The sequence below is a fragment of the Octodon degus genome, unplaced genomic scaffold (genome assembly GCF_000260255.1).
Source record: "Octodon degus isolate 3935 unplaced genomic scaffold, OctDeg1.0 scaffold00072, whole genome shotgun sequence".
Lineage (NCBI taxonomy): Eukaryota > Metazoa > Chordata > Mammalia > Rodentia > Octodontidae > Octodon > Octodon degus.
The window spans coordinates 5,980,058-6,001,838 of record NW_004524648.1 but is presented as its reverse complement, the minus strand read 5'-3'; the positions used below and the strand labels follow the sequence as shown (position 1 = coordinate 6,001,838).

The window sequence follows — 21,781 nt, the reverse complement described above, 5'->3', positions numbered from 1 at the left end:
TTCAGGTAGTGTGCACTTCACTCCCTCCAACTCCTTGAAGGCAAGCAAGGAACAGAGCTTCTACTTCCTGAGCATGGAAGAACAGGGCCTAGGTGGGACAGTTCCTTGCCAACTGCTGGGCATGGGCACCTGCCAGTGAAGGGAAGGCCATGGAGCCACCACTGGGCTGGCCAAAGACAAGGGACATGAACTCTCTTCACAGCTCTGGTTCCCGTTACTCTATCCCCCTGGGGAAAGGCCTAGGGTACGATCACCTCACCCCCGTGGATACAACTCTGCCAACTGCTCACAGAGTTCCTCAGTTGGGAGGCTGGGTTCAGGTTATCTCCTCTGAGAACCTCCCTGATCCCCCTCTGTGCTTCAGAGACATCTCTGAAGAATGGTCTCTCTGTGTCACTCACCTCTGACTGATCTAAGCCCTCAGCACTCAGTATGACAGCACACAGTAGGGGGACAACCCTTATCTGGGGAACATCAACTGAGAAGAGACAGGCACTTTCACAAATAGATTCGTTTACTTCACTATTTGTTAATCAGCACTGTGTGTTAATCAACCCACGTAGATGACGCTGTACGTTACATCACTGCAAGGACCTGAACACGCTAGCACGTACCTCTGGCAGAGCACGGAATATTTAGGCCTCTGCGTGGCTGCTCTGCATTTTCTGGCTGCTCTGCCAGCTCTCGCTACACTCCCTGGACCCATCCTCTCCCTCCATGCTGTCCACCCTGCCATGATGGTGGCAAAGCAGGGAAGTGCTGGCAAAGGCTGACCCCAGGCCCTCAGAAGCCTGGGCACGCCGGTGTCCATCGAAGCTGCTTGGATATTCTTCCTACTTCCAGGTAATGTGTACTTTGCTGCTTCAAAAGACTCTGGCAACTCCTTGAAGGCAAGACCAGGGCTTCTGCTTCCTGCGTGTGCAGGGACAGGGCCCATGAGGAGCAGTTCCTTGCCAACTGCTGGTCATGGCACAGCTACGAGGGACCTGGAGTTCCAAGCTGGGACTGGACAAGCTCACAAACAAATCACTGACACCAGAAAGGGGGGGGGGGGGGCGGTGAGATAGCTCAGCAGACTAAGTGTCTGCTTTGGCAAGCACAGGGACCAGGGTTCCATCCCCGGTTCTGCATGTCATGCCAGCCTTGCCCCCCCCCGGGGGGGGGCACACTGAGCTGGCCACTGAGACTGGGCATGGGGGTGCGTGCCTGTAATCCCAGCACTGGGAGGCTGAAAGCAGGAGGATCGCTACAAGTCCAAGCTGTGCAATGAGACCCTGTACCAAATACACAAATGAAAAAAACAAAAACAAATCACTGATACCACACAGGACAGCAGACATGCCCAGAACACCGCAGGAGCAGGAGGTGACCACCCAGCACAGCTCCCTGGGGGCACTAACAGGTACATGCCGCATCCTGGGCGAGGCACTTCTCCTTCATCTCACTTCATCCTCACCAAGGAGGACACTGAGCTCAAAGGCCACACCACAGGGAAGCCATAAGTCCAGGGCTCAAATCCAGAGCTGCCCAGATTTAAAGACCATTTTCTTCCCTCTGTGCAGGTGACCATCTATGGGGACATCTTCTCTGGGGTTCAAAGACTTGTAAAAAGACCTCCAGAACAAATGGATCAGTTTCAGAGCAATGTAGAAAACCAAAAACACCAAAATGAAAAACACAGAGAAGAAACAAAAAAATGCTACACTGTCCACAGGCTGTATATCAGACCTGGCAGGCAAAGCAACAAGAAAGGACGCCAGGAACATGGCTACAGCGAGAAGAGCTGACAGACAAATGTCAGCTTCTCCCATCCCAGTTCTCCTGCTCTGTCAACCAATGAGACTGAAGAATATTCCAAAACTGCTGCTTCCGATGATGATGATGCTGATGATGCTGATGCTGTTGATGCTGATGATGCTGCTGATGCTGATGATGCTGATGATGCTGATGATGATGATGATGAAGCTTAGCTCCAGAAGAGAGGGAGCCCCAGACGTCTCTAACACAACTTCTCCTTCAGGCTCTGGGTAGTCACTTTTGTTTTTTATACTGCAAGACAGAGATAAGAGGAGGTTAAGGGAAGCCAGTGGAGGAGGGCGCAGGAAATCTGGAACCCCAGTGGCCTGGGCCCCCACCATCTCCTGCAGGTCTTCTCAGAGGCGGTGCCACAGTCAGGAGCCCCTAGATGGTCAGATCCGCAGCTTCTTCCTGGACCCTCTTTCTTCCCTAGAGCAGGAAGAAGGAGGCTGGAGGAGGGAGGGTAATAAACCGGAGAGGTTAGATTTGCAAACTGGGGTCACCTGTGCTACTCTCTAGTGGAGGGTGATCTGGCTTCTGGAGAATAAAATTCTCAGGCAGAGGAGGACCCTTAGAAGTCAGAGAAGAATGCTCAGCTAACTGCTAACTTAATTAAAGAATGGATCTTGAACCCATATCTGGAGATTCAGATTTAGGGAAAGGGTCTATTCCACTTCTCTAGTTCACTCTGATACCCACTACATTCCTAGCTCACTCCCTTGTTCCACCCAAACAGCACCTTAGCTGTTTCCTAGATAACAGCCTGGGTGAGAATTCCTCAGAGACCCAAGCTCCCTTCCTCAGAAGTCCTCTCTCCGAAGCATCACAACGCTACCCCCTGCTCTGGCACTTGGCTTCCAAGAAAACTGTTCTCTTCCTTCTTCCTGTGCCCATCTTAGCTTATTGAGCACTGTTAGGCATAAATCTGTCCTGAAGAATGTCCCTCAGCTCCATCCTGCAACCCAAAGGGACCACCCTTGGCTTTGGGGATGGTGGGGTCACGGCTGCCCGCTTCTCAAAAGTGAGACAGGGACGCCCTCTAGTGGCTATAGAGAATACCGCCATCATCGTCATTTCTCTCCTCCAGCCTGGTCACTATGAGAGACTTACTTTGTTCATGACCCAGTCGGCATCCTCAATGGCTCTTTTAATAATCTGCTGGATTCTCTCAGGGTTGTCTTCATCTGAATGAACCCGGAAACTCTGTAAGTTACAACATAAAGATGACTGGGCAAAATCCACAGAGTCGGCCATCCTCGGCCAGATACAGTGCCGGGCACTTTCTACTCAGCGCCTCCAAATCCTCCAAGGCCGTGATGGCATTGAGGGCTGAGGGCACGGAGGCCCAGAAATCTTAACTTGCTGCTAAGCACTGGCATTTGAATCCTAGTCTATCTGATCACAAGGCTGGTGATGCTGTCAGCAGGGCAGACGAAAAGGAGGAGTAGCTGGGCCCAGAGGTTATCAGGCAAGTCGTCAGGGCCCTGGGGAAATTTCCATTGAATCTGCTCCTCACAGGAAGCTGCTTTCATTGACTGGAGTGAGAGCCCTGCTCGGGCTTTGCCACAGGAGGGACAGGGTTTCTCCCACCCTAGTGCTAGAAAAGCCCAGGAGGGGAAGCCACAGCTTGCAAAATCCAGCAAGCCCAATGCAAGGCATCGACTGCTGCTGATACCCTAAGATTTATGTTCATCGATAGGGTGCTCAGGGCCTCCTTAAAGAACTGAGGCCCACCTTCTCATCACTCAAACCCCTCAAATGCCTATCCTGGGGAAGCCCTCCCCGACTTCCCCAGACGGCTAACATCTCCCTCCTCTGTTCCCATGGCTTTCCGTTGCTCCTTCTCTTTTATTTTCTATATTTTATTTGGTTTTTTTTTGTTTGTTTGTCTGAAGACTGGTTCCTGCTCTGTAGTTCAGGCTGGCCTTGAACTTGCTATGTAACTCAGGCTGGCCTCGAACTCATAGGAATCCTCCAACCTCAGCCTCCCGAGTGCTGTCTATATTTTAATTGTATGAGCTTTGTTATTAACTTTTATATTTGGAAATGACTGCAAAAGTATAGAGAACTCCCTGCCAGAATCACCAATTTTAATGTTTTGCCACATGCACCTTATGACTTTCTTCTTATATATAATCTCTTTTTAGACACATTTCAGAGTAGGTGGCAGTTGTCCCATTTAACGCCCTCCACACTTCCGTGTGTTTCCTAATGATGGTGTTGTCTTATAGAACCACAATAACCTAACTCAGAAAGTATAATATTGATACAACAACATTATTGCATCTACAACCCATGTTCCAATTCTACACACCACCCCAATAATGTCCCCCAAAGCAATTATTTTTCTGGCCTAGGATCCAATCTAGGACAATGCATTACATTTAGCTGTCACATCTCTTCAGCCCCTGAATCCACAGCATCTCTGCTTTCCTGTGTCTCACAAAGCTGACATCTGTGATGGGTTCTGGTCAGGGTGCTATCTGGAGGACGGTCCCCAGTTTGGGTTGACCTGATGCTTCGTCATGATTAAATCCAGGCTGAGCACTGCTAACAACATGATGTGCATGTCCTATTGTCTGTCTTAATTATCACAGAGCCACCTTGTTCATGCCCTGGCTCTGTGTTGGTGTACTGAATGACACACTCCCAGACAGAAGCCAGAGAAAGGAGCTGGGGTCCCCAGCATTAATCTCTGGTACCTGGTTCCAAACTACCACCCCCTCCTCCATCCAAAAGACTATGCCTTACCTGGCCTCTGACAGCGGCCCACTGCTAGATCCATGAAAGGAATGCTAACCCCCAGGTCCCAGGCACCCTGCTCCCACCTGCCTGACAGCATGTCTGTAGTGTTCCTGGATGCCCTGGGTCGGCAGCCTCCTGCAACAGCGCAGCAAGTATCTGTAGAGCTGCAGTGGCCTCTGGACCAGCTCTGCTCCTGGAAGTGGGGCCATCAGCAAGACCTCTGTCCTGGAAAACACAGAGCAGTACATCTGGGTCATCGAGCCAAGTCCTGCTCTGTCCAGACCTCTAGTTCCCAACCCTCTTGCCCTGTCATGGCCACCCCTGTAGGGTCCCCTCCCTGGGTCTGATCTGCACATTCAGCCCTAGTGATGCATCCACCCCAGAGCAGCCCTGTAGAGATCAAGAGCGAGAGTGTATATTGGTGTCCGACAGATGTGTTTGCATGTTACAGTTTGAGAAACAGGATTCTTGGAGGCTGTGCTTGAGGAAGCAGTTAACACATGGAGTCCCTAGGGTGACGCCGTATCTTGTGCTCATGATTCCATTTCATTGTGTTATTAACAACAACCATTAGCACTTATTTAATGTGTTCACCTTCCATGTAATCACTGCACACATAAGGAAACTAAGCACAGAGAGCTCTGGTAACTTGCCCAAGATCACACAGCTGATCAAGGTAGAGCTCAGCTGTCAGCCTTGGCAGCCCAGCTCCAGTGCCCCCTTGAAAAAGAAAATCAGCTTTACCAGGTGTTAACCTGCAACCAAATGCACATATATAAACTGTACCCCTGCATGCATTTGATACACACACGGGAGAAGCCGGCTCAGGCAGAAGTGGACCCAGCGCCACGCCCACGCCATCTCCACCTCTGTGAACCCTTCCTTCCACTCCCCCCTTCCTCAAGCAACACCAATCTGCTTGCTGCCACCACAAGTCCGCCTGCACTTTCTAGAGTTTTATATAAATGGAAGAATACACCAGGCTCTCTATTGTACCTGTGGAACTTATTTTTCTAATTTAAATTTATTTTAAAATACAAAAGTGCATATGTTTATAGAGCATCACGTGACATTTCAAAGCAGGTCTATATGTGTCATGTTTCAGTCGGGTTATATGCACTATCCTTTACACATCTGTTATTTCTTTGCAGTGAAAACCTCCAAAACCCTTTCTTCGAGAGCCCTTATTTCTCTAACTTCTGCAGTGTACACGCCCTCTCCAAAGAACTCATTCTAGCTTGAACTCTGTTTTTGAAGCAAACTATAGTGTACATGTTTTCAAGTGGTAGGTTCTAGAGGATGATGACTTGTTAAAATTTTCATTATATTCTGGTTCCCGCTTTCCAGCAGGTTGGGTCCTCTTCTCAGTATTTGACTTTACTCCCACTTTCCCCTGGAGCCCTTGGGGCCGCACCCCTAACGGCTGACCTATGCAGGATTAGGCCCAGCCCCATCTGTTTCCTGACCTCTGTTTCTCCATTCATCCTACGGGGCTATGGTATTGTTGTTTCCCAGTGTCCTCAGGTAGAAAGGAGGTGCTTCTGGAGGCTGCAGCCAGGAAGCGCCCAGGGCCAAGGCTGCAGGGAGGTCCTAGGTCCTAGGATGCTTAGTCTGTGGGGCAGTTTGCACTGGTCTAGGCTTAGGAAAGCATAAGCGATTCTCCACCTGGATAGGGGCCCTCCCACCCAGAAATACCATGTCATGGAGGGAGGCGCAGAGCACATCATGGCCGTGGCCGTGTAGGTCGTGCCTGGACAGGGTGGGTCAAGACAAGTGTGCTGTGGAGGGCTGAGGCTGTGCGAACTCTGCCATATTGGTTCCTGTTGCCACTGTGAAGAAACTATCAAAACTCTACAACTTAAAACAATACAAAGGGCTGGGGAGATGGCTCAGTAGAATAAGTGCTTGCCTGTCAAGCACAAGGGCCTAAATTCAATCCCCAGTTCCGCCAAAAAAAAACAAAAAACAAAAATGTCATTACATGCCCCCCAGCTCGGAACAGTGCCCCCTCCATACCCACCACCCCAAAGGCTCCCACTGGAGCCTCTGCGAGAGCGCCCAACCCATTGCTCCTACTCCCCCTCATCGCACCACACTGACACTGAGCTTGAACCAGTGGCACAGTACCTCAGCCAGCCACAGACCCAGGATTTCTCCCAGAGCCCCCGAGCCATCAAGAATGTCACCTCTCAGAACTCCTGACCCATCTCCTCCATACGAGGAATCACATTCACCCTTCCCAGTCCAGCCGAGTCCAGGAATCCCTCCCCGATTATCCCTGCCTGGGGACTGAGGGGACCACTGGCCTCTGCAAGATTGAAGCACCCTGTTCATGAGCAACACAGTTTCCTCTGCCAGACACTGGGCTGCTACCATGCTGCCGAGGCTCCCAAGGCCAAGCATGCAGGCCCCAGCACAGGACCTGGCCCTTAGCAGTCTTCACACATTTCAGTTAAAGTGAACAGCACGAGGTGCTTGGGCATGGTGGTGCTGCGTATCTATAGCCTCAGAACTTGGGAGGCTGACGCAGGAGGATTGCCACGAGTTTGAGGCGAGCCTGGGCTATACAGTGAGCTCAAGGCCAGCCTGAACTGCATGGTGAGACCGTTGTCTCAAGAAATAAAGAAAAAACAGCATAAATCCACTATCTCCTCTGTGCAAATTTTCCCTCTATCAGAGGGAGGCTCCCTACCTTGTAGATAGAGCTAAAAGACAGAGATTAAGTGACTAACAGAGTTTTAACACAATATAAAAAGAGAAAGGCAACCCCCACCCCACCCCCACCTCCAAACGAGAACCAGATACCAAATCTGTCATATGCTCTTACACTAAAGAGGGAAACTTAATAAAGAGGCTGGGTTCTGAGGCTCCTTTAGTCCACTTCTAGCGTATTTTCTTCCCAGCAATAAATGTCGGTCTTCATAACTAAGCTAGCCAATTCCTCCTGGTCCTCTGCGCTTTGACTCTGACAGCGCAGCGCACAGGTGGTCCCTCCCCCACCTACTCTCTGGCTGTGTTAACAGCCCCCCTGTACAACTCAGGTTGCACCCCGCCCCACGGCTCAGCTTGCCTGACCAATCAGAGTCCTGCACTGACAGGAGCCCAGGGACTGGTCCACAGGTGCACACATGCCCCAAGCTGCTCCAATCAGAGTGAATCTCAGCACCTGAGCAGGAGGAACTAGAAAGAACTCCTGTTCTTTCCCACTGGACTTGATGCTGACAGGACTCATTCCTGGAACCAGCGTCACAACAGAAGGCAAAGCTGAGACCTGAGAGAAACAAAATCCCAAGACCTCGTTTGTGCTTAAAACATCCATCTGAAGGAAGCCCTTGCCTTAGACCTCCCAGTGATCGGAACCATGTACCCAACCCCTTAGCCAAGGTTGGGGTTGTTTTAGCAGAGTGCTAATAAATAGACAGGTCCTGACCTCCGCGGTTTTGCTTTCCTGTATGCTGATGGTTCCAGCTGTCAGGAAGTATCTAAACATGGTGAGATGCCTCAAGTTCCTCCTGCCATGACCCCATCAACTCACCAGTCTGACTGGCCATGCATTAGACCCGCAGTGGGGAATCCCATAAGTGTTGGCCAAGACCTGCGAGGGCAACCACAGAGGCTACACCCCACAAGGTCCCCCACATGATGGACTGTCTCCCCTGGCAGGCTTCCCCAAACTATATAAAGTGCTAATCAAATATTGTAAAATGCTAGTCGGATAACAGATGGTTACCATCTGCAGCCTTCAAAATTAACATTTGGAAAGAGCACAGCTATGTTTCATTACTTAAAAACCCAAGCAATACTTAGTAACCAACCCAGCAAGTATGGGCGGTAGATTATTTTCAGTTCAATTATAATACTTAGTCATCCCCAGTAATAACTAGTAGAGAATACATGTGTGGGTCCACTTAAAAGAGCTAAACTAAAAATGCTTTAATTTAATTTAAAGTGTAGGTAGGCTATTATTTAAGGGCCAATGAACTTCACAGTATCACTGCTAAAGCTCTTGGCGAGGCCTGTGGCCCTGGAAATGCTTGCTTTCCTTACCCTGCTGTGTGGACCTGACACCAGCCTCCGCGCAGGGCACTGCCTCCCGGATGACACCTCTGTCTCCCAGGCAACCAAGCTAAAATCATCAGCGGCAACCCAAGTCCTCCTTCTCCCTCAAGTCCCAAACTACTAGTTTCTAAGTCCTTTCAAATTCAATCTCTAGGTCCCCTCAAAATTTGCCCACCTTGATTCTAGCTCCTATCCTATCTCAATTCCAACAGTCCCTCAGTTGAGGGACTGAGCTATCTCCCCGGCTCCCAATTGATTTTTTTAAACGTACCATACCCAGCAAATAACCAAACAGCTGAAATGTGAGAAATCCTGACAGTGGCACTGAGGTTTAGAAAGCATTAGTCTACAGAATAGTAAGAGCAGACTCTCCCATGGCCTCCAGGGCCCTTCTGACCTGGCGCCACCTTGCCAACCCCTCATCTGCACCCCTCACCACTGAAGCCAGGCAATCTGAGCCATAAGGGGCACACACATGACAGCCCATGTTGTTTTTCTGCATGGCCTCAGCACTGTGACAGATTGCCTGGCATGGAGCAGATATGTTAGGGTTCTCTGAGACAGAGCCAAAGAGTGTCTGTGTGTGTGTGTGTGTGTGTGTGTGTGTGCGTGCGCCTCTCTGTCCTTATTATAAGGAACTGGCTACATAATCATGGAGGCTGGCAAGTCCAAAATCTGCTGAGCAAATGTCTGAGTTCTAATACAAAACCTGGAAGCCACTGGGTCTCTATTCAAAGGCAAGAGAATTTTCTCCCTCAGGCAAGGCTTGAGCTTATCTTTCTAACCAGGCCTTCAAAGGACTGAATGAAACCTACCCACTGTAAGGAGGGCAATCTTTTGACTCAGTCTACTAATTTAAATCCAAAACTGCCCTCACAGAAACACCTTAAATGGTTGACTAAATCCCTGGGTGCCAGGTAGCCCAGTCAACTTGATGCATAAAAGTTAAGCCTCCCAGTAGAAACTCAGTACCTATCTGTAGAAGGAATTCCCCCACATCTGCTTAGGATACCCTTCTTTGCTTCCAGCAAATCTTCTCATTCAGCCACACTCAGCTCTGGGGCTGGCGACTCCTCTGAGAGGCCCTCACTAGCCCAGCACTCCACACCATGAGCAGTGGGAGGCCCAAGGTGACCTCAGAACAGCCCTCACCCGACATCCCCTAGCCCAGGCTTCCTGTGCAGTCTCTCCTAGGGCTCCTAGGGCATCCACCAGCCCCTGCCAGCCATGCACATATGGTGTCACTGTGCTTTATCAACTTCCCAACTGAAATCTTTCCATATGAACATTAAGTGATATCGTTATAGGCAGCTGAATTAGATAGAAATATTATAGGCAATCAGACAGGGCCAGGCCTTCAAGGAGACAAGATGGAAGACAAGGTGACTTTGCAACTTGGAAGAGACAGACATTCCCTCTGGGCCAGATCTCAAGATAAAAGAGGAAACAAATACAGCTACATACTTCCCTAGGGATGGGTATCAGGGACTGATATTCTAAATAGGTATCAATCACCTTGAAAGAGCCCAAATGAGTCACTAGCCCAACCCCCAACAGGAAGAGACCCTGTCCCTATTCATGCCTACTAGCTATATGACTCATATTCCCATTTGATACTGAATCTAATCAATTTTTACCTGAGCAATGGTGCTTGTAATCTCATTGGTTGACCATAGTTTTGTCCCACCTCATGTCCACCTAAGTGAGTTTCCAAGTCTTCTCTACCACCTTAGACCCACCTCACGGCATGGTTTTACTCTATAAAAGTCCCTGGAAGAGACAGCTCCCCAGGGACAACCCGCTCAGGGTCCCCCTCCTGTCCCTGTCTCGGACAGGAGCTTTCTTTCCCCCCAATAAATATATTCTGCTTATAACCTCTGTTTGTTCCTAAAATTCATCCTTCGGTTTTAGAGAACATGAATTCATCCCAGGTTCCTTTCAGGTTGGTAGATTACTTTTCCCTTATACCATTTGGAGGTCAGCCACCCCAGATCAGTGTTTCTCCACATCCATACTGTGAACGACTGTTCATCATTAGTTTTCTGGGGAATAATAATGACACTGTAAGTCTGTGGGAAACGTCCTGATTCTTAGACTTGCAAGTGTAAAGTTTTGTTTTGTTTTGTTTGTTTTGAGGCAGGGTCTCACTAGGCAGTTTAGGCTGGGTTTGAACTCATTAAGTAGACCAGGCTGGTCTCAAACACATGGTGATCCTCCTACCTCAACCTTCTGAGTGCTGGGGTTACAAGCATGCACCACCACACCCAGCAAGTGAAGTATTAAGGAAGATGTGCCATCAAATCTGCACTTTATTTTCAAACACTCCAATAAATGCACAAGAAAAGAGGGAAGGAGGGAAAGCTGGCTGGCAGGAAGGAAGGAAGGAGTGAGGGGAAAAGAGTAACAAAAAGACAAAAATGGCAAAATGTTAGGACTGCTTAGCTGTGAGAAGTGGATATTGTGTTCTTACTTTAACTTCTTTATACTGCATTTTGAAATCTTTCAAACTAAATAGTATGGCCACTTCCTTAGCAGGAAGTCATCCCTCAGCATACTCCCACAACATCCTCCCCTAGCAGCAGGAACTCACAGGCATTCCAGTTTCCTTTGGTTCAAGCTGTTGGGAAGTCCCTCTGGTTCTGCACTGAAATTTGCTGTAAAATTCTACTCATTGGTCTAAACTCTGCCCTTTGGACCTAAAATCTCCCCTCACCTGACCCCCAAGTCCTGGCTCTCGATGTCCAAAATCCACTAGCATAGCCCCAGTTCCAACACAGCCATTCAGAAGTGACAGCTTCTCCCCAGCACCTCATCTCACTTGCCCTCCTCTGGGCACAATTCCATTAGCAACACCACTGTTAAACTCATGGCCAGTGGGAAAACAACAGCTCGGCTGTGCTCCATGCAGTTTCAAGGGCTGAGGCACGGTCACCTCCTTTGACCTGGGAATTCAAGGAATGCGGTTCAGACTGCATTCTCTGCATAGGCCCTCAGTGGCCTTGGCATCCATTTCAAAGGCATCTTTTTTTTTTTTTTTTCCATGAACTGTAAGTCTATTTCCCCACCTTGTGCTTTATTCTTCAGCCTAGAGTCAAAATCCATTCCTGATAGCGCCTGACACCATTATTCAACTGAGCTCTACATAACAAAAAGACAGAAACAATCACACAACCAGTTCAAGAACAGAGAAACAGTAGCCCTATCTGCTGCCACGGCGTACTCTTGACGTTCAGAGCAGCTGTGTGCGCAGCCAGCCTCAGCATCCACCACACCTGGCTCTCCACCCAGGCCTTCTGCCACGCTGAAGGGATGGCCTAGCACCTACCACTCAGGGAGTGACTGCTAGCACCTGACAAGCACGAAAGCTTCTTGTGTCATCTCATTTAATCCTCCCATTATCATAGGTTAGACCTTATTAGCCTCATTTTACAGATGAGGAATCTGAGGTTCTGAGAAGTTAAGCAAAGCCTGCCTGAGGCCACATAGTTCATGATAAAGTGAGGAATTAAACTCCAAGCAGTGGCTTTTCTGGTAGGGGGTTGGGTTAGGGACTCTTCCTGGCTTTCTTAAGGTGATAGAGACCTATGTAGAATATCAATCTCTGATGTTTAACCTTAGGAAATATGTGGGTGCATTTGTCTTGTCTTTTGTCTTGAGGTCTGGCTCACAGCTAGAGGTATCTGTCTCTCCCACGGTGGCAAGGTATCTCGTGTCTTCCACACTGGCTCCTTCCACACTGGCTCCAGCCCTGTCTGACTGCCTGCCTATAATATTTCTATCTAACTTAGCTGCCTACCTTTTACGTCTGTATCTGAACCATCCATAAATGTGTTGGAACAGATTGGGGCTGAGGACCCCACAAAGAACTCTCCCAGGGCTTGTGCACATCCAGGCTTGTACATTCTAAAAAGCAGTCACTTGGACTACTACCCAACCCTCTCAACCTTCAACACAAAGCTTCATTCTACGCTTTTCAGAAATACAAGGATATCATCCAATGTCCCCCTGCATATAGATAGAGAAAAAAAAAAAAAGCAGACTAATGTCTGCCACACAAATAAAGAAAATGGGCAACTAAAGAAATGCTAAAACAAGAAAATGAGAAAATCCCAAGGAGTACAAAGCAATATAGCAGAAAAGGAGAAGCAGAAGAGGAGGAGGAGGAAAAAGAGCCTGAGGGAAACTTCTGGCAGCCAACCGCTATGACCAGAACAGAGGCCCACCACCCCATGGGATCTCACTGTCCTTTTCCCTAACCTGTGTCCCAACACAAGGCACCTAAAAATAAGTAGGAAAGAAAGTCATATATTAAATGGAGAAAGGAAGAATGGAACTGCAGAAAATAACCAGAAATTATGTCCTATTGAGCACTGATAAAAAGCTAAATTAGGCCTGCATAAGCCATTTTTTAAATATGCAATTACTCTTCTTGATGGGAAAGTGGAAAAATAGCAATGGTTTTGTTCCCTGCTTCTACCAACCCCAGGGCCCCATCCTGCATGTGTATATTCCCCAACCTAGAAATGGGGAGCAATCCTGCTCCTCCAGTCGTTCTCCCTTGGGTCAAGCCCTCAAGGCTCCCCACCTTATCCCCACCCCAACACCTTCATTTCCATGGGCGCTACCTTCCACCTTCCCATCCCAGCTGCACCCAGCCCTGCCTGAACCACCTGCACACCTCCTAGCCACCTCCCTTGGCGCAGTCCAGTCCCTTCGTCCCACCCACCAAGACCTCCTAACACACTCTAGCACTCCCCTCTAGGAAACCTCTGTAGTTCTCTATCTGGGCCTCAAATCCAGAGGCCTGAAGGGTGGTAGTGATCAGTATAAATGAGCCGTTAGGGTCATCACCTGATCTAGGGATAAAATGTGGCGCACTCATACAATGGAGTATTAAGTCTTGTTTCTTTTTTCTTTCTTTCCTTTTTTTTTTTTTAAGCCCCAAAGACGAAGTACTGACACATGGCACGGCCTGGGTGAATCTTGCTTCGTCAAAGGCAGTCACGAGGCGGCCACAGCATATGATTCCTTTTATAAGAGCTGTTCGGAACAGGCAGGTGGCTACAGACAGAACGCCGAGCCGTGGCTGCCAAGGGCTGGGGGACCGGGATGATGCGGGGCGCAGCTAGCGGCGGTGTTTCTTTTCCAGGTAATGACAACGTCTAAAACTGACTATGCGACAGACGCACAGCCCCGCGCACACTCTAAAAGCCACTGAAAGCATGGACTTCAAATGGGTGAACTGTACACTGCGTAACGTACACGTTTTCTTAACCCTGCTTTTAAAAAAGCAATACTAAAAAAAAAAAGAATGGATCTCAAGAGCCAAAGGTTTTCAGACCCCGAGCTTCGGAGCGACCTGGCCTCGGCGCAGAAGCATTTTGGTTAAAATGTTCAGACTGCTGCAGGCAACGCGGTGCCCCGCGGGCGACGGGGCGGGGCGGGGGCTCCCAAACAAGGAAACTGAGGCCGTGCCTGCAGGAAGCATTGGGGTGCAGCCCCGGCCCCCGCCCCGGCCCCTCCTCTCGGCCGCTGCCCGCCTCTCCCAGGCCGCCCTCGGCGGGGGAGGCCTGCGGCTGGCGCACCCGAATCTCCTGACAGCGAAAATGCCCCACAGGGCTCAGCCGGAGCGGTTCCACGGGTCCAAGGAAGCCGGCGGCCTCCGCGTGCCCAGCTAGTGCCCGCCGCTGCCCCGCACCCCCGCCCTCGGCCTGGCCGCGCGGCTCACCCGCCTCCACTAGGGACGCCAGCCCCGGACGCCGCAATCCGCGGCCGCGAGTGCGCCTGCGCCGCGGGACCCAGCGCAGCGCCGCCCCCAGCCGGTCTCCACGCGCCGTGCGCCCTCTGCCGGCTGCGCGTGGGACTGCGGTTCTGCTGGGTTCGGACTCCAGATCTGACCGCACCCAAGACAGCCTTAGTGTACTTACCTGATCTGGCTGTTGCTGGCCGGGCAGGAGCCCGAAGGACCAGCCCCCCCCCCCCACTTATTTCCTGATATGGATATTGTTAAAACATTTGAGCACTCAAGATCTTGCTAGAGGACTTTTCCTAAACCTCCCGCGTTGATGACGGGAATTATGTTTGCATGGAAATCTGCGTTTTGAGTCATTTCATCAAATTACAGTTCCACAACACCTGTCAAAAGAATAAATATGACAGTAATAGGCATCCTTCCTTTCAGACCCATCTATAATTATAATTGAGGAAAAGAATACCGACTTTCAACTCAGAGCTACTGCCAGAATCATTCTTTGAAAACGAAATAATGCTGTTTCATGAGATAGGCTCTCCCTACTCGCGGCTGTTTGAAGCCAAAGTGTTTCTCTGAATTGATTTAAATACAAGTTTTATATCCTGAAAGAAATAAAGATGAGTCTTTATCGTGAGCCAAACGTCCTGTTCAATGATGCTGCTGAGTTTCCCTGGGCCGATGTCTGAAAAGAAGTTAGGTTGTTCTCTTTTCTAGGGTGTTTTGTTTTGTTTTGGGGTTTTGGGGGTGGTTTTTTTTTTTTCGTTTTTTTGTTGTTTGTTTGTTTGTTTGTTGTTTTTTTTTGGGGGGGGGTTGGCAGAACCAGGGATTTTTGAACTCAGGCCCTTGCGCTTGCCAGGGAAGCACTTATTCCACTGAGCTATCTCCCTGACCCTTTTCTAGGGTTTTTAAACCTATCTTTATTTTATTTTATTTTTGCAGAACTGGGGATTGAACTCAGGTCCTTGGGCTTGCCAGGCAAGTGCTTATTCAACTGAGCCATCTCCCCAGCCCCCTAAACCTATCTTTAATGAAAAGGCTGATTCCTTTACACAGACTCCATACATACTTGCTTTAACGGGACAATTTCTTATCTATTTTTCTTCAGATAAAAGAAGCAGGGCATATTTCTCAACAGAACTGTTTTTTCCATTTGCCCTTTCCCCTGTGCCTCTCTTTGGAAACTTTTCTTTCTTCCTTCCTCTCCCACTTCCTCTCCCCTCCTCCTATTTCTCTTCCTCCACTTTCTCCTCCTCCTCCTTTGTCCTCTTTCCTCTTCTCCTGACATAGTGGACCTCTAAGTGTGTGTTGGGAGAAGAGGTCCCTCCCCGGAAATATCCAGATATTACCTCCATTTATTTTCAATATGTAGACATGGTGCACATACATCTGAAAGATCCGCTTGTGCTCTCATGAATCAGCCCTCTTATTTACACATGCATAATCAGAGGCACGTCATTAGTGCAGATCCAATCAATAAATCATTACGCTTTTAGAGCCCTTATTAGGAACAACCTGCAGCAACATCGTCTACTCTTGTGTTGAGCCCTAGGATCGCTTAATATTTTTAAGTAATTTCACAATCTGTTTTCTAGCCCTAGCTCCCTTTTGTTCCTAGATCACTGTATTCCTGCTTTAGAAACACCGTTCTAATACCTAGATCTCATAAAATATTCAGGATGCAAGCTGTTCTCTTTACCTCTGAAAGGCTCCACCTTCAGAGTCATTTGTGCATCGTCTCTTTTTAAAAACACATACACAATTTCATCTTTCCAAAAATTCCTCATGAGTATCTAAACACCATGAAAAATATAAAAACCCAAAATTGGAGATTGTTGTGTACACCGAACTCCATTTTCCCCCCCAAGTCCCAATGGAAATTTGGATTGAAAAATAACTGAATCATGTGTGATACTTTTAACTTGACAGAAACCTTAAGTTCTCACAGCTTCAGCAGTAAAACTAAAGAATTCTCACCAGTGCAGACATTCATTAAAATGACACTGGCCATAATCTAATAAAAAAAGAATCGCTCCTGTCATGTCCTTTTTTCTTTACCCTGTAATTTTAGCAGATGAACACCAAGGTGTTTGACATTGTGTGATATTTACAGATAAACACAACTTTAAAGACTTTTAACTTTAGAAATTTGTCATCCAAGAATTGGCTGTCCAGGGGGTATGTTTTCACAGAGAAGTTTATCGACTTCCCTAAGAACGCTTCACCACATTCTCTTGATTTCTGACATGTCACTTAGCTTGACAAGGGCAGATTTGTTACCAGTATTTGTAGGAAATGATATAAGTCTGGATGCCTTGAGCAGGTTTAAACCTGTTTTTAGATTTTAAAGAGAAATGATACATTTGCATGCTCTGATTAAATCAGGTTATTGTCTCAAAGGTTGACCATGTAAATAATTCAAATTAATTCACAGTATACAATGGATTTAATAAGCATAATAAACACTTTGAAGAAAATACTTCAAACCTTCGATCTGCCCTTGCTCCCACTCACTATTATCTCAGATTTCCCTGAGAACAGACTGAGTGGTGCCACATTGTTCTCATCTATTCAAAATATGCAAAGTTGCTATTTACCAGTTTGCAATTTGCATGTCTCAAATCCTGCCAGAACGCAGGGCGAAGGGCACGGGGTGCGGGGTGAGTGTGTCAAGGGAGGACACTAGGGCAAAAAAAGGAAAACCCGATGAACAGTTCTTCGCCATCCTGGTGTTGCAAAACATAACCCTGGGTGACTACTCGAGATGTGTTCGTTAAGACACTGAAAATGTTGGGTGTAAAAGGTTATGTGAAATCTCAGACATGTAGTGTCTTTTCTTCTTTAATTGCTAGGTAGAAGAAGGGGAAGAGCAAAGATTTCAAGATTTTTATAAAAAGGAGTACAAGAGCAAAAAGGGTACAATTGTGACTATTTACAACACTCTCGGAGAAAATTTACAGGCTGGATTTTTGCCTTCCTGTTCTTCTATCTTACTTTACTTTCTTTCGTATTTATTTATTTACTTGGTACAAGGTCTCCCTATGCAGCTGAGACTCGTAGTGATCCTCTTATCTCAGCCTCCCCAGTGCTGGGATTAAGGTGTGCACCACCACACCTGGTTTCGGTGACCAGTTGCACAGTATGCAGTACTAGGGATCAAACCCAGACCCTTGCACCTGCCAGGCAGGAGCCTAGACCACGGAGCTATCTCCCTAGCCCTATCTTGCATTACTTTCTACAGTGACATAAATTTACAGACTGATGTATGTCCCTATATATTGGCTGGTGTGTTCTGTAGTAATTTGCTGACCAGGACCACATGTGAGACCACATTGGTGATCAGATTTATGTCACCTCTGGATGCCAGTCTCTGCTTTTTCATTTCTAGAAAATATCTTCGATGCCTCATGATTTAAGATGTAAATTGTATTACACCTTTACATACAATTTTTTGAGTGTAAATTACCTTTGGGATAGAACTTTTTCCATAAAATGAATAACTGCAGGTTGGATGTTCCAATAATGTTATTACCTAAGGGGTCAACAGGCTTGGGGACATTTTTCTTTTTTTGCCTTTTGATGGTGTTTAAAGATCCACTTTTAAATTATCTTGTTCATGAAATGTAACTCTGTTTCCACTAGTGATATCCACAGTCTTAAGATCGTTGTAGATAAGAATTAAATGTCTCCATTAATAGAAATGGAGACTGTAGGAAAGAAATAGTCAGTTTTGGGGCTGGAGAGATAGCTCAATGGTCTAAGTGCCTGCCTGGCAAGTGCAAGGATCCAGATTCGACCCCCAGTACCGCATGGTGTGCCACCATGCCAGCCACTGAAACTGGGCATGGTTGCGCATGCCTGTAATCCCAGTGCCGGGGAGGCTGACACAGGAGGATTACTATGAGTCTGAGCTGCATAGCAAGACCCTGTACCAAATAAATAAATAGAATTTAAAAAAAAAAAAAAGAAGAAGAAGGAATCAATTTTACTAAACAGGATTATTTGTAGCAAGAGGAGAGAGGACTTTAGAGATTAAGGATGAGAAAAGAAGAAGGAGCAGAAAAGGGAAGAGGAGTGTGGAGGACCACCCGAGCAGCTGTTCTTGAAAGAAGAGCAATTGTCTCCATTTTGGCTGAGCACAAGATCCCCAAAACATGAGATACTATCTCAATAGCATAAAGCAGATTACTGTCTCTGCATATGGCAGAGGTAAATGTAGGCCACCCACCTAGCTCAGCTCACAGAGTCACCTACTTCCCACAATTCTCAGTCATTCCTCCTCAAGCCACTCCTCCTCCACTGAATAAAACCGGGTGAGGCCCTGGGTCAGCCTCTGGTTCCAGAAAGTCATCTTCATGGCTGGACTTAAGGCCTCTTGGCTCTTCAGTACTAATAAATATGCTTTAGTGTCTACCTTCACCGTGGGTTGCACTGGGAGTGGTAGATTGGAATTAACTTGATGGGATTCTAATAACATGTCTTGGGGATTACAAATATTGACTTCTGGACCGAGATGAGAACCTGGAGGGGACACCTGCAGAGAAGGAGAAGGAAAAAGAAAGCAGAGGAAAAGAGGAGAGAGAAGAAGGGAAAATAAGGAAAAGGGAACAGAATTCTCCTATTGATGCTATTTCAAGAGAAGTGGGGGTCAGAGGCCACATTAATGAAGGAAAACCATTATTTACTTGCCCAGGAGATGGGTTGTTCTGGTCAACCAAATATGTAGTTAGCTCCATACCAGCAAACATTTGTGGAGACTTCTCCACATGCTAAGGTCCAGGCAAGGATCTGGGTCCTGACAGGGGCTGCAGAACTCCATCCCTCCCCAACCCCCCCGGGCTCTCCTGTCCTTTGCTTGTTGTTAGGAGCAGGTCTAATCCTGTCATGGTCCTGCAGCAGACACCTTCTCTGGAGATATCATGTCACACTCCTCCCAGTATCCTACAAGATTCCACAGCACCTCTCCATGCTTCTGGTCCTCTGCTGCAGTGACAGTGACCTTTCAGACCCTCAAGTGCACCTGGCCCTTGCACCCTGTTCCTCCTTTAGATCTCAACTCACAGATTGCCTCAGTTTCCTCAAACCCCCACTGCCACACACACTGGTGCAGAGACCTGCCCCTAAAGAAGAGCCTGCCTGTGCCTTTCCCCACGGATGCAACGCAATGTGTAGTTATATATACACACTCATGTTTGGGTTCCCACAGAAGGAGAGCCTGAAGCAAGGATTTTAAAGCAAGCAAGCAGCCTAGAAAATGCCCAGAAAGGCAGTGGAAGGCCAGACCAGAAAGGGAGAGTGGCCCGTTTATGAGCACTGCAGAGCAGATCACCTTCTGTGCATGAACAGCTGAGCTGCTTGGTATTGGGAAGCCCACGTGGAACACAGACCTCAGATGTGTCCTTTGCCACCTATGGGCATTTCTACACCAGTTCCTTTGGGTTACTGGTGGAACCCTGCCCTCAGGTGCTAATTCCCTTCTCCCAGGCAAAAAGATGCAGCTGCTGGGACTGGAAATTAGCCAGAAAAGGCACAAGGGTCAGGCTTCAGGGACCCTGGGTGGGGCACCTACCGCATTGCTAGTTACATTCAGCACATGCACGCATGTACATGTGTATGTAGATATGCACTCCTGTGACCTACGTGTCCCTTCCACACAAAGCCCCATGATAGCAGGGATAGAAGAGCGGTATCTCGCACGTTGTCTATGACACACAAAGTCCATTCTGTCACCAAAACCCTCACACTCTCTGTGTCTAACTGAATCTATCATCCAACTCCAACCTGCACCCAAACAGATTAATACTGAGAGAATTACACAGCAGAATTGATGGGGATTACTCTAAATTTATGGCCCAAACCTCAAAGGCATGCTGGAAACTCCATGGGAAGCAAATGACTTTCTCAGAACTTCCCCAGCCCAGCTGATGACCTCCTTGAAAAGCTAAACACCAGGAGGCAAAACCTCCCTCTTCTCTCCCCTTCTTCCTCTTCCCTGACACACTAAGGGAAGTTTCTTCTGCCATTGAAACATTCATCCCTCTGCTGGTTCTCTTGATTCTGTCCCCACTGTATTCAAGTCCTTGCTCCTATACTAATCTCTCTCCTTCACTAATATCCTCTTTACCACCTGTTTAATCTAAGCAACGTACAGCACCAGAGAGGCCCATGGCCTTCCTACTCAAAATGCAATTCATGGGCCAGCACCTGAGCCTCATCCCAGAGCTGATAAAAATGCAGAAACTCCTGTCTGGACTGCACAATCACAATCCACACTTTAGCAAGATCCCCATATGGTTTCTAAGCACATTAAAGTTGAACCAGTGCTGGACAAGAGGTTCGTATTCAAAAGCAAATGAACAAAAGGAAAGAAAAAGGATCTTTGCTCCATATTGCCTACTAGATAGATTCCTTTCTCTATTCTTTGTCATATCCAAAGTTTTATCCATGTGTCCAACAAGTAGTTATAGAACAGTAGTCTCCTAGGTTGAGTGTAGATGGGGGAAGAAAAGTATATGGTTATTGTCTATGAACAATGTCCTAGAGGACACAAAGAAAGAGTGACTGAGATGAAGAAGGGAGGTAGAAGGAGAACAAAGAACCAGAGAAGGGGGAAAGGAAGGAAGGGAAAAGGAATGAAAGAAGAAAGGAAAGAAAAAAAGACAAGATCAAGTCAAAAGTAAGTATTTTGAAATTAGAGAAATAGAGGGGCTAAAGGATAGCCAATAATTTGGCTCTAGTCCTTCAAGGTCAATGAGGACTCAGAACATAAGAAAACCTGTGGTGTGACATCCTGTAATTTAGTGATGTCCCAAATTTTCTGATCAAGGAGATTATGGAGCCACAAAGGAAAGTGATCAACAATGTATAGTGTGCCTAAGGAGAGTCACCTAGAGAGAAAAATTCTCTCAGGCTTTCACAGAGAGCAAACTGGCCAAGTAATGGCCATGACTCATTCAGATGGCTGACACTGACAAAGGATGTACAAGGTCTTATATATGGATTCAGGGTAAATCCTGAGTGGATTTGACTGACCCTGTCAGGTACAAAAGTTACATTTTTAATTATATAGGTCTTGCTTTAACTTGGTCTTAGCCATCCCGCAGAAAAGTATAACCACAAGGTATAAAAGTAATGCCATGGGCTGGTGAGATGGCTCAGTGGTCTAAAGCACCTACTTAGAACAAGCTTTGCAAAGCACAGGGACTGCGGTTCAATCCCCCAGCACCACATGCCAGCCAGCCCTGCCCCCTGGTGGGCTGAGCTGGCCACACACACACAAAAAAATAAATAATTAATTAATTAATTTTTAAAAAAGTAATACCATATTAATACACTGAGCTATAAAAGGCTCAAGTCAGCAACTTCTGACAATTGCCAGTTCTGCTGATAACCCACTGCTATTGTGGACTATTGGACTATATTGGGTTATAT

General features: G+C 47.5%; 1 protein-coding gene across 5 annotated transcripts; it reads right to left on the bottom strand.

Annotated features, from left to right (window-relative positions):
* Positions 1 to 1,251: 1,251 nt before the first annotated feature.
* Lyrm9 (LYR motif containing 9) lies at positions 1,252 to 14,402 on the bottom strand. 5 transcript variants are annotated; one of them, XM_023719959.1, is made up of 5 exons: positions 7,618 to 7,700; positions 6,228 to 6,371; positions 4,626 to 4,767; positions 2,908 to 3,000; positions 1,252 to 2,049 (listed from the first exon to the last, which is right to left on the bottom strand). In XM_023719959.1, the coding sequence occupies exons 3-5, from the start codon at positions 4,749 to 4,751 to the stop codon at positions 2,032 to 2,034; spliced, it is 237 nt and encodes a 78-aa protein (XP_023575727.1). In that variant the 5' UTR covers positions 4,752 to 4,767; positions 6,228 to 6,371; positions 7,618 to 7,700; the 3' UTR covers positions 1,252 to 2,031. The 5 variants fall into 5 exon arrangements, with proteins under 5 accessions (XP_023575727.1, XP_023575724.1, XP_023575729.1 ...); XM_023719956.1 differs by lacking the exons at positions 6,228 to 6,371; positions 7,618 to 7,700 and adding an exon at positions 14,330 to 14,402; XM_023719961.1 differs by lacking the exons at positions 6,228 to 6,371; positions 7,618 to 7,700 and adding an exon at positions 7,709 to 7,813.
* Positions 14,403 to 21,781: the final 7,379 nt, after the last annotated feature.

Excerpts from the sequence above, each read along its gene's own strand:
- Lyrm9 (XM_023719956.1), bottom strand. The coding sequence starts at position 4,751 with ATGGCCCCACTTCCAGGAGCAGAGCTGGTCCAGAGGCCACTGCAGCTC. Across the intron at positions 3,001-4,625 it reads ACAGACATGCTGTCAGGCAG|AGTTTCCGGGTTCATTCAGA; the intron begins GTGGGAGCAGGG and ends TGTAACTTACAG.